The 12,030-nt window shown below is 41.1% G+C and overlaps 1 protein-coding gene across 1 annotated transcript; it reads right to left on the bottom strand.

Annotated features, from left to right (window-relative positions):
* Window positions 1-8,459: 8,459 nt before the first annotated feature.
* Window positions 8,460-9,581, bottom strand: HINT1 (histidine triad nucleotide binding protein 1; the record flags this gene model as incomplete). Its single annotated transcript, XM_010138368.1, has 2 exons — window positions 8,460-8,785; window positions 9,477-9,581. Coding segments are annotated over 2 exons (270 nt in total), but the record flags the coding sequence as incomplete, so codon positions are not given.
* Window positions 9,582-12,030: the final 2,449 nt, after the last annotated feature.

Genomic DNA, 12,030 nt, shown 5'->3' with positions numbered 1-12,030 from the left:
CTTTTCCTGCAGTAATACAAAGGGTGAACTCAGGAAGTCACTTCAACATACTGATGAAGTGCTACAATTAATCGTAAATACAGTCTGCACCTCTTACAAGAGTAAATGCACCAACGTAAAGTTCTCAAAAAGTTTCGTTAACATTTTTCTCTGTAATAGATAGCATGTTCTTCTAATTATGCAGATGGTTTCTGTAACACACATGCCCTCTCATTCAGCTCTGAAGATAACAGATAAGAGGCTCACCCACATCCAAAAACTCAGAGAGAACATTATCCTCGCCCTGCAAGTACTTAAGTGTGCAGGGAACCCAGTTATCTCCAGAAAGCTCCACATTTACCCACATTTTCTCAAACAGGGTGATTGTGGTAAGACTGCTTATGCACACTGCACAGACACATAGCCCAACCAGATCAAAACACTTATAAAAGTCAGAACTTTTTTCTTCTTTCAAGAAGTGCTGTCTGAAGGAAAATTCTAATTATTACAAAATGTCTACCTTTGTATACTATCTTCTACATTTAAAGTAGTCAGCATATTGTATCTCACATCTTTTTACTATGAGACAGAGATCTTGAGTTTAAAGTACAGGAATATAATTGCACCCTTTTGTTGTTCCCAGCTTCCTCTGCAGAACAGTTACATCAGCCTGAGCCTCATGCTGACGTTCAACATCCTTTCTGGGACCAGGACAACTGTGTTTTCCACAATTAGCTATGCATCACTGGACATAAAGCAGCATCCTAATTACTGGACTATAGTCATGATGCATCTTGTTTGCCCAGTGTTGGAATTCCTTTCTGTTTGTACAGAAGTGAGAGAAAGGCCCTAGGCTACCTTAGGCCTTGATAACCAGTCTCCAGTGAGACCAAGTTGCAATCTACAGAGATGCCTCAGAGCAAAAAAAAAAAAAGAACTTCCACTTACTTCATATATTTTGATTCAAAACTTGGATGATTCTACATCACAGCTGAAAAAGCAAATGAACGTTGTTTTCTACATTGTGAACAAAAGTGAAAGCAATTTTGTGGGCACTGCTGTGCTGCAAAATATCAAGAAAGCCACAATATTAAGAATCAAATGAGGTTTTTCTAACTACAAAAAAAGGCAGCGACATGCCAATTAACCCCAAGCATAAACCCAAGTGTTCTTGCTAAACTGAGATCCAGATGCATTTTATGGAGTAAAGTTTTTGGACTAAGAATTAAATCAAGTTAAACCCTTTTGCAGAAATCAGTGTAAAGAAAAATGAATGAATACTAACAAGAAGCAGCATCATTTGCAGCCTGATCATTGAAAGTGTTCCAATCAACAACTACAGAAAGGAAGACCTACGTGAGTCCTGTGATGTTAGGTTCAGCACCATGGCTTACTGGAACCTTCCCTCTGTGCAAGCATATAGAGATGTTAGACAGGTGGGTGACCTCTGATGCAAACCAAGGCACCGAGCCTCCCTTGGCTTGCACTGGGTTGCTTGACAGAGACAGACCCCCAGCACACAGCAGAATCGGAGAGGAGGAACCACCTCTGGAGCTATGCAATTTCACCTCCAGATTTCTACTAAGCAAAGGACTCAGAGAGAACAGCATCGGGAATACACAAGTTCCCAGTGCCACGTAAGCAAGCAAAGGGGCCTTTCCTGAGCATATCCCCCTTCCTGCTGTAGCACAACAAAAACAGGCACAGATTTTCACAGATGGGAAAATCATCCCATCACCCCATTCAATCACCACGTTCAGTCTTCTCTTTACTGTTTTCCTCACCTTTTGTTTTTCCAACAGACCCTTCCTTCCCGAAAGAAGCTTCCGGAATTGTTATTCCACCCACACTGCCCACACCATAGTTGAGACCTTATTAAAACAATAAAACAAGAGTTATAGCGATAAATAGCATTATCACAACTCTGCAGGGGTAAGTGACCTTCTAAAAGACTCCAAACAATGTGGCTCCAACCAGCTGCTTCAGTAAGCGCAAGCTCCCCAGGGTCTCAAACACTGATCATACCTCCTTGCTTATGTAAAAGAGCATTCCGAGACAGGCTACTCTCGGAGAAGGAAAAAAACAGTACCGGCAGCACAGACGTACATTTTACAATGAATTGACAGAACTGCTCCTGCGCTGCAAGAAGATACAATTCCAAGGCCCCTGAGAACTATAAACAAAAACATAAGCCACAAGCAAGGCAGAACACTCCCCCTCCTCCCAGCTATGAGATAGGGTGGGCCTTTTCCACATCTAGTTTCCATCTTCTGACCAACACACACTATCAATAGGATGTTTTCTAGATAATTCACTATCTTCTTCACAGTATCGGCCTTTTTACATTGACAAAATTCAACAGAAGCACAGCTATGACTACAACAAAATAAAAACAACTGACTGTTTTGAAGTATAGTTACTCCCAGATGTGAGTCTCCTCTGCTACTGAAATCTGTTATAAGAGCCTGATTGGTATTTGGCCTTCAGTGAAGCAACAGTACAAATCCTTATTGACAAAAGGGTTAGGAACTACAGCTCCAGCCTCACTTACTGTCCTTGTACCCTTCACATCCTCAGGGCATCACCTCCTGTAAGGCTGTGTTTTGACCAAGTTTAGGAAGACCAAGTTAACCAAGCCCCCATCCTCTAAGTAAGATCTTTACAGGTGTTGCTGGATTTTCAACACAGAACATCCACCAAATGAATACTTACATTTTTTAACCTTTGCATGCAGTACAGGTGTTGCTGGATTTTCAACACAGAACAGCCACCAGACGAATACTTACATTTTTTAACCTTTGCATGCAAGATTGCCAGTTCTTTCTCACACTTGCCAAAACTTGAGAAGTAGTACTCTCTTATCTTCTGAAACCTCTAGATGATTTTTATCTCAGGAAAAAAAACGCTCTCTTTAAGCTTCCCTTCAATGGGGCTGGATCCCCAGATATTCCCAAGATTCCTATCTCCAAAGAGTCATGTTCCTACTCCAGGCACCAAAGCAGTGAGTGACCTCTCCTTAAACCACACCCCCACCCTTCATCTTCTATTCAGAAGTTATATTTCAGGATTAGGTCAAAGTTTTTTCTACCTGGCTGCCCCGTAACTAACTCAAGTGTTGGGTTTAAGCACGTTACAGTCAAATAAAGTCCACACCTCCTTTTAATCTCCTTCATGAGCAGTATAGGGTGTATTTCCAGTGGCCAGCCCTGGCAGACAGCTCTGCCCAAGAGTATTAGCCTAGGTTTTTATTATTCCCTGGTTTCTTCAAGCTCAGCTATAAATTGGCTAGAGTACACTATTACAACTTGTCAAAAGGACAGAAATTCGTAACTGGAAATAACAATAAACTTGGCAGAATGCAATTTTGTTTTATTACAGACATTCCCTGTCTGTAAGAACTAAAGGAAATTGTTGCCATGGATGCTTCTTCCCCAATAACTGGAGAAGAAACAGACAGAATAAAAAGGGAACTCAGTATGTAAATCCATATGAAAAACAGCCATAATCAGACAAAAGATCACCACAGTGCTCAGGAGAAATTCAGTCTTCACAAGTTCACAGAAATGAATGCCACACACAAGAAAATAACAACAAAAAGACGGGGGGTGGGGGGCAGCAATAAGACAACCATAGCCCAAATCAGGATGGCTTTTCAAATCCACAACAGTTACTGACACAGGATTTTCAAGAACTGTGTGGGTAACTGTGGTCAGTTTGGCTCAACAAGACTAGACAGCTCAATACCCAGAAAAACACAAAATTTCACACCTAGGAAGCATTAGTCCTAACTCAGTGACTGACATTTTAAGAAACTGATGTAAATGTTACACACGTAGTTTAGATCTCTCTCTGATAGTCATCTGAGGGTTCTTTGGGTCTCTGTTCTCCTTCAGGGACTTAAAACTATGCAGTCTCAACTACAGACACTGGCTTTAAAGAAAAAGGAACTCTTGTAGCCCACAGCAACTTGGAGCTAGCGTGGACCCATCAAAGTCTTCCATGGCTCTTTCAAACACATACCTGTCACTCATTCCTGAAGAAATCAACCTTTTCACCTGGTTTAATTCTCACAGAACATGCAGCAGATACAATCAAAACCTAAACACAGAGAAGGTTTGAATACAGCCATGCTGTTGGTAGTGTAACCATTATTTCAAGCTGGATAAAAATAATAAAATTTGACATTTCACTCTCTTGAATACTCTAGGTTCTGTGTTTTTCTGTAAAGCTGGAGACAGCAAAGTCTTCCATGGCTCTTTCAAACACATACCTGTCACTCATTCCTGAAGAAATCAACCTTTTCACCTGGTTTAATTCTCACAGAACATGCAGCAGATACAATCAAAACCTAAACACAGAGAAGGTTTGAATACAGCCATGCTGTTGGTAGTGTAACCATTATTTCAAGCTGGATAAAAATAATAAAATTTGACATTTCACTCTCTTGAATACTCTAGGCTCTGTGTTGCTCTGTAAAGCTGGAGACAGCCTTTAAAGTGGTCAAGTTACTCCCTACATTTTTCAGCTGTCCTGAGGACAACGAAATAAACTCACCCTCTCTGTGTGCATCACCTCACAAAACCTGAGTCCTTCTCAGTTCATGATCTTCCAAGTTTCATCCTATACTTTCTGTGTAAGCTCTGCATCTTTTTTTATCATAATTTCCATGGATGGCATCTTTACAAGAAATACTACATTAGTATGCAGAACAGATCTAGAACAGTCAATCTTTAAATCTAATGTGAAAATCTAACACCCATAGCACATACATTTTAGCATCTTGGGTTTTGTTCTTTTGTCAGGCTCTAGTTTGGACACAGACCAAACACCCACTTGTGACTGTCCTGTATGCATCTGCCAGGTCATTCAAGAAGAATTGAATCAACACAGCCCAAGACTACTCCAAAAACACAAACTAAAACAGAGCCAAACTCCTTTTCAAAGAACAATTCCAATCCAAACAAAAAAGCTGAATTATACATACCTCTTGATTACTGGTTTTTAAATCCTTAAAAATGCAATAAACTACATGATCCATAAGCTCTCTCTACCAGTAATTTTCCATGCCAAGCTTTTTTTCAGTGGCTTATTGCTTAATACCCATTTGTCATCTCTGATCTGAAGCACTGGAACAGTATCTGCAAGATGAGACAGGTTCCACCAGAGCCCACTACAACTTACAGTAATGACGCACTCTTCTTGAATTTGTAAGCCATTATCTACCTTCCTCAAAATTCCCCTTGCTGCTTTCCAACACACTCCCAGCTCCATCCCTTCCTCTGGAAATCAGGAACATCTTCCAGTTACCTCAGGGAATTTACATAGACAAAATAATAAATGTTGCCTAGCTCATTCAGTTGACACAAACACTGCAGAAAATCAGTTTCCGAACACGTATCAGCTCCTATCCATTTCTGTTAAATAATTTCCACCTTCTGCCTGTGAAAATCCTTGGGTTGCTTACAGGCTTTTATCATACAACTACATTCAATTACTTGTAAAATTAGAAGAGACTGAAATCTTCCAGCAGGTGTCTCAGATCCATCAGTAGAGCTGAAGGCCTATGTAGGATAACTGTACTTTCCCATGTCCATCTCCCTGTATTTTTAATATCTTAGGATGAAGTTTGCTGTCTCCCTGTGATGCAGTTAATATCTCTCACTTCGTAACTGGCCTTAGAAATTTCAGGACAAAGCAGATATGTACCAGAGCTGACTTCCTAACCATAAAAGTAACAGACTGCAACTCAAGCACAAGGAAACGATGGCAGTGAGGCTGAAGTCCATCTTTTAACAACAAACTGACAGGTGCCTTTAAGAGCTAGAAGAGGGCAACTAACACCCAGTCCCCCCGATTTTCTGAAGGTTCACTGCTCTCTCAACAGCTACAAAACAGGGAAAATTTTCCTTAATTTATTTTTTCCCCACATTGGGTTCACCATTGCCTGACAGGTGTCTTAAGTGCAGTAGTACTCATCATTTCAGCATCAATCTTTGATTTTCAAGGTACTGCAGAACACACTCATCTGAAACTGAAGCACAACTAAACTAGTTAGCAAGCTCACCTTGTGGCTACCCTGCAACAATTCCATAGTCTGCCCTCACACGGAAATCTCACCTTCCTGAAACTGGAACATCTGCAACTCAGATTCCAAGTGAAGTGACAAAAGCTTTACTGGGTTCCTTCCATGCAGGGTTTGGCAATGATGCAATAAGCTTCACCAGACATGCTTTAATTCAAAAATGCCAATGTTGGTATGAAGCACACATAAGACAGAAATTACAGAAAGGACAGTAGTACATGTATCACATGCCCCTTCCTACATTTCAGTGCCAATGGTTATTCTCAGTATCTTCGTGTGCTTTTCATTAACTTATTCCAACATCAACTTTCCCAGCCACAAACTACTGTAGCTCCACTGTATCTGCTAGTGACACCCCATTCCTATGATACACATTCAGCTGTTTGCTCAGGGATGCTGCCCTTCTCAGAGTTCAGTGGCTCTCTTTTTCACCTCCGTGCAGTCATCATCATCATGGCTTGGCTTCGCAGACAAAGATTTGGGAAGGGCTTTACCCACACTTACTACAAGCGTGCTGATGGCTGAAAAGGCCAATGCAGGACAGGCAAGTCTGCTTGCAAAAAGCACAGCCGAAAGTGTTTGGGTCTGCAGCTTCCAGTGCACCTTTTCACTTGCCTTTTCGTCCCTGTCGCTACAAGGCTTTGCAAACATGAGTAAATCCTTCAAGTCTGTGCAGTGGATTTTTTAGGTGAGGCGCAGCATGCACAGAACTGGCTCCACCCTTTACCCCTGAGGTTCATCTGTTTTTGCGCAGAACTGGCTCCACCCTTTACACCTGAGGTTCATCTGCCAGGGCCTAGTGAGCTTGGACGGTGACAGCAAAGTCCTTGGGTCGTAGGTTTGGTTAGAGTGTCCTTCTCTTAGATGATGGATGCCTTACAGGGCTAAACGAGCTCCATCTGCTCAGGTTTGGGGTTGGAGTTGTCCTTCTCCTAGGATGGCTGTCCGAAGGCTAGTGAGCCCATCCTGCCTGTGGACACACTTTGTCTGACCCTTCAGTTGAGACCTGTCTGGCTTGGGAGACCCCACCGGAGGCACATGCCACCACCAGCAGAGCTCTCAACCTCACAAGGGGCAGGTGCCACCCCCAGCCACTCTCAACCTCACAAGGGCACACAAGCTCTTTCCCCACGGCAAGGGGGTGCCCGTGAAAGAGTCTGTGCAGTACATCCAAGAGGACAGCTGTCAGGGTACCAAAACAGGACCGTCTTTTTATTCCTAATTCAACTACAGACCAGCTGCCTTCAGAAGCACTAGGTGATTTTCCAGTTGAAGTCATGTTTTAAGGTAAAAACTCAGAAGTTTCAGAACCTTCAGAAATACTTACAGAATACTTTCAAGTTGAATAAATTCAAATGCCTTTACCAGATTAAAAGCTTTTATCTCAATAAAAAAACAGAACTCACAGCCTTTACCTGTCCCCTTTCTACACTCCCACGCTTATTTTTGTAACACCTTTGGTGCTCAAATATCTGTTTTCTTAAAGCATCTGCCTAAAGGCTTCAAAGTATCTTCTATCACAAAAAACTGGTTATCTCAGACTTTGCAATTTTAACAGAAAAAAAATAGTTGCTTTACACTGGCAGACACATCTGTAGCCCTAACTCTTGGAAAATTCATTGTTTTGAAGATTCAGCAACAGCACTGCATGAACAGTATGCAGCAACATACAGAGACTACTATTCAGTGAAGGACAAAGTTTGCCCAATGAAACTTGCAATCTCAAACATACACACACTATGTCATGCTGCTTATGTACCAAGATGAAATGCCTTGAGTGTTTTACAAGGCTGTACAGAGACAGTTCAGTATTTTCATTTAAAGTCCTCAATTCCACCAAAAATTGTGACTTAGAAATAAATACCAGTGTGCTAATACCAGCTACCATTAAGAGTATTATTTGACCCCTTCTGATCAGAAAGACGGGGCCTTATAAAGCAGCCACGACAGCAGGCTGCATCAGGAGCTGTATGTTTCCAACACACTGCACCATACTGATGCATACCATACTGTGCACCATGTTCGGAATTCCACGCACACTTTCCAAAAAAGTTTTAGCAGCAGCCTACAGTAGGTTTATGAATATTTAAGCACCACACTCAAAAAGCTGTGAGGTCTTCCTCCCAAAAATGAAAGACAGCTAAGAAATTGCATCTTCAGGTTTAAACACCCTGGCAAATCATTATCTACAGAAGACTCTTGACAGCAGACTGAAATATGCTACTCCAGCTCTGGAGGACACCATTTTAACTCGCAGAATTCTTTCCAAGTATAAGACACAGCAGACAGAGACAACTCCCACATGCCAAATCTTTATTGTGCAAGTGTTATTCAGAACATTTTTAACTCGCAGAATTCTTTCCAAGTATAAGACACAGCAGACAGAGACAACTCCCACATGCCAAATCTTTATTGTGCAAGTGTTATTCAGAACATTTATTACTCTTCGTAGATACACATAAAAAAATACATTAACAGTGGCTAGACAGATGGGCAACACATTAACTCTATTTGGTGGTAATTTATATGCATGCAGTTAACTCTTGTGGTGTAAAAATCCTAGCCAGGAGGCCAGCCCAACTGACGTCCACCCAGAACGTGGAGATGTACATGATAGACAGACTGCCCACCCTCAGGCCCTTCATTCACAACCATCCGGAATCCATTGGTCAGGCCCAGGTTAGCAGCACACTTCTTGCCAACAATCATTAAATGCCCGAGAAGCTGGAGGAGAAAAACAAACAAACACAAACAACAACAACAACAAAAAACCAAACACACAACAGAAAACACACAAAAAGGGGAAGGGCAGGAAGGGAACAAATGAGAGCAAAGAACCACTTAGGTAAGTCAGTAAGCTAAATCCTTAGAAATACAGGCACTGCTCTTCAAATTGTTGTTTGCCTGCAACTGACACTTTCCAAAAAAGCACAGGGTTTTTTTCCATGCTAGACAGTAACAGACTACAAAAGCATCACAGAAGATAAATTTATCTCATGGTTAAAGCCCCCATCCGTTCTCCAGAAGTGCAAAGATTTAGAAAATCTTTTAACTTGATATTTATAGTTACAAATTAAATACTCAGCACCTCTCACCCAACTTCCCCTTTCTTAATATCTGACCTGCCAAAAACCCGAAGCCCATATTTGAAGTACCTGTAAACCACGAAAACAGGCATCGAGACTACAGTCTAAAAATAACAATGCATTTTGCACTGCAAATACATATCCAGAGAAACATTTGGCTTTGTATCACTGTTTTTACTGTAAAACCTTAACTCCATTCCCATTCTAAGCTGGAGGAAAACAACTACTTCACCTCTTTGAAACATCAAGAGGAAAAAGGGAAGAGTCTAATCAATTATGAAGTACTTAGAGGTACAGTTTGGTATACAGAAAGCTTCTAGACTACTTACAGATTCATCAGAATCTTCTGCTTCAGATAACCTGACAATTGGCTTCTTAGGAACCACTAGGAAATGTGTTGGAGCTTGGGGGGAAATATCATGGAACGCAAGGCACTGGAGGAAAAGCAAACCGTTAAAACATAATTTTTTTCAGAGAACAGCAAAAGTTTAAGTAAATCAATATGCCCCAGTAAACACACACTTAAGCAGATTAAAAGATAGAGATGTTCTATAGCACATAAGATAGGATAATATAACATTCAAGAGAATCATCTAAGTCATCTAATTTCTAAACACAAAACATCTCCTTACCAAGACCCACTGGTATGAAAAAGATAATCATCATTCTGCCTCTTTAGCAAGTTAATACGCAATTAGGCTCATGATTTATTATTTCCACATACGCTCAACAACTAAAAGAGCTGACAGCACATGTGCCTACAGAAAGTACACTTAGGCTTATTTCACTTCTTTATTAACGCCCTATTTAACAGAACAAATGATAAACAATTGCTAATCATCTTCCAGTTATGTCTGAATATTGCCTTGGTCAGAAATAGCAACACGATTCAAAGAACCTAAGTTAAGTCATTGAGTCCATATTACACTTCTGTTCTCAAGAGCACCAAGTATTTCAGAAAAAACATTTTCAAAACAATGTATTAAGCCTGCCTCTAACTCAAACATTCTCAAATTGAGGGAAAGACATCATTTCTGAAATAAGAACTATCTGTAGCAATCAGTTGACACCCAACTGATTTTATGCAAGTACCAGAATGACTATCAATCAGAAACTGCATGCAACACCTAACCATATAAAATAAATCTCAAATTACGAACTTCCAATAAGTAACGGAAATAGAAGAGAAAGCAAAGAAAAAGAAAAGAAAGCTATGTCTCTTTGTGCAAATAGCGAACCACAGAACCAGGACTTGCTACTGCAATCACCACAGTCTGCAGATGCCCACACTCATCAAGTGCTTTGCCATTGCTAAGCAAAGGGCTACCTTACCCATCACTTTTAACAGCAAAACATCTTTCAGTTAACTGTGAATCTATACAGTTAATTTTCTATGTGACTATACTGCTTTGTAGTTCTCCTAAGAGAACTGCACCCTTTGCCAAGAGTAAAGGTAGCAAAAAGCCCAAACTTTACTTACATTAACAATGCCTCTCTTGTATACCTCCAATCTGCCTTATTTGGGGCTATCTTTAAGGATAATGCTCAGTTTTGAACATCTGATGACCTGTTTGTTTCTTCCAAACAGAGAAGGGTGATAAGCAAACAATGGAAGAAGAAAACTAATTTGCACCTACTTACATAAATCTTACTTTAAGTCGATCATTTTGTAAGCAATTTTTCTATTCTATGTGGTCCACATAGAGGCAGAGTATAAATGGGCAAACTGAATCAAATAATTTAATGAAAAGATCAGTAGGAAGTAATTTTCTGTGAGACAGAGAACAGAATTAGTACTGAATAAATGCACAGTCACGGAAAGTCCATGGTAAACCTTCATTTCAGCAAGTTTAGATTCAACTAGAACAGTTGATAAGGCGTAATTCCACATAGACTTTGCACTTATTAATTTCTCCTATCCTCTGCATGACAAATAATGATTAAAAGTCTTCCTTACACTTCTTCTAAGATTTCCTGCCACCTCTATAAAATCTTTAGAGTCAATAAATGAATTAAAGCTCACCCATTGTAGTCTAGAACTAAACTCTAAAAGCAGTTCTACCTTCCTGTGTAGTTCAAGATAAAAATCAACTGAAACACCGCAGGCAATTAATCTTCCAGAAGATAACTCTGCACCAACGGCAGTCAGAGTAGGTTCTATGCTCTGAAGTCCCTCAAAGTCAACGGCCGGATTCTCAACCAGGCAGCACGCTCAGGTTACACCGCTGTAGCCGTTACAGCTGAAGAAAAACCTCACGCAACTCTGACTGAGGTTAAGAAAGGACACACACCCTCATAAAAACACAGAGCAGTTACAGCGCAGTGAAAACTTCCAATATTCCTGACAGTAAATAACAGCTGCAACGTTTGTTTACCTATTAAGAAAATATTTTTCCAAACTATACATTATTTTTGAGCACAAACCAGACATGCAGCACTATTAGTGAGTCTGCATTGCTCACCGCAGATAATCTCTTATTTCAAAAGCAAAAGCCTCTGTTAAGGTTCTGTATCTCAACCAAAAGAAAAAACAACTTATACCGGAAACTAGTTTGGTTTACATCCTGGAAACAACAGCTGCATTTTTTTTTCGTACGTTAACCATTCCCCTTCGCTTCTAGCACAATGTGGTGCACCCGCGTCGCTGAGTGCCGCCAGCACCACCTCAGCACAGAAACCGATTCTGGTAGCTGGTTAACCCAAGGATTCACGGACACCTTCCTACAGCTCGTACGAGAGCCCCCGTCCCCGGGCACTAAAGCCCGCACGGCTCGCACAGCCGTAAGGCTGCGGCACAGCGAACGCCAGAGGCCCTCCTCCGCACACAGGCCGGTGACACAGCGGGGACGGGCAGCACCCGCAGCCCTTCACCCGCCCAGGCAC

Source organism: Buceros rhinoceros, unplaced genomic scaffold, assembly GCF_000710305.1.
Source record: "Buceros rhinoceros silvestris isolate BGI_N320 unplaced genomic scaffold, ASM71030v1 scaffold5826, whole genome shotgun sequence".
Lineage (NCBI taxonomy): Eukaryota > Metazoa > Chordata > Aves > Bucerotiformes > Bucerotidae > Buceros > Buceros rhinoceros.
Note: the sequence above shows the minus strand (reverse complement) of the source record. Positions and strands in the feature narration are given on the sequence as shown.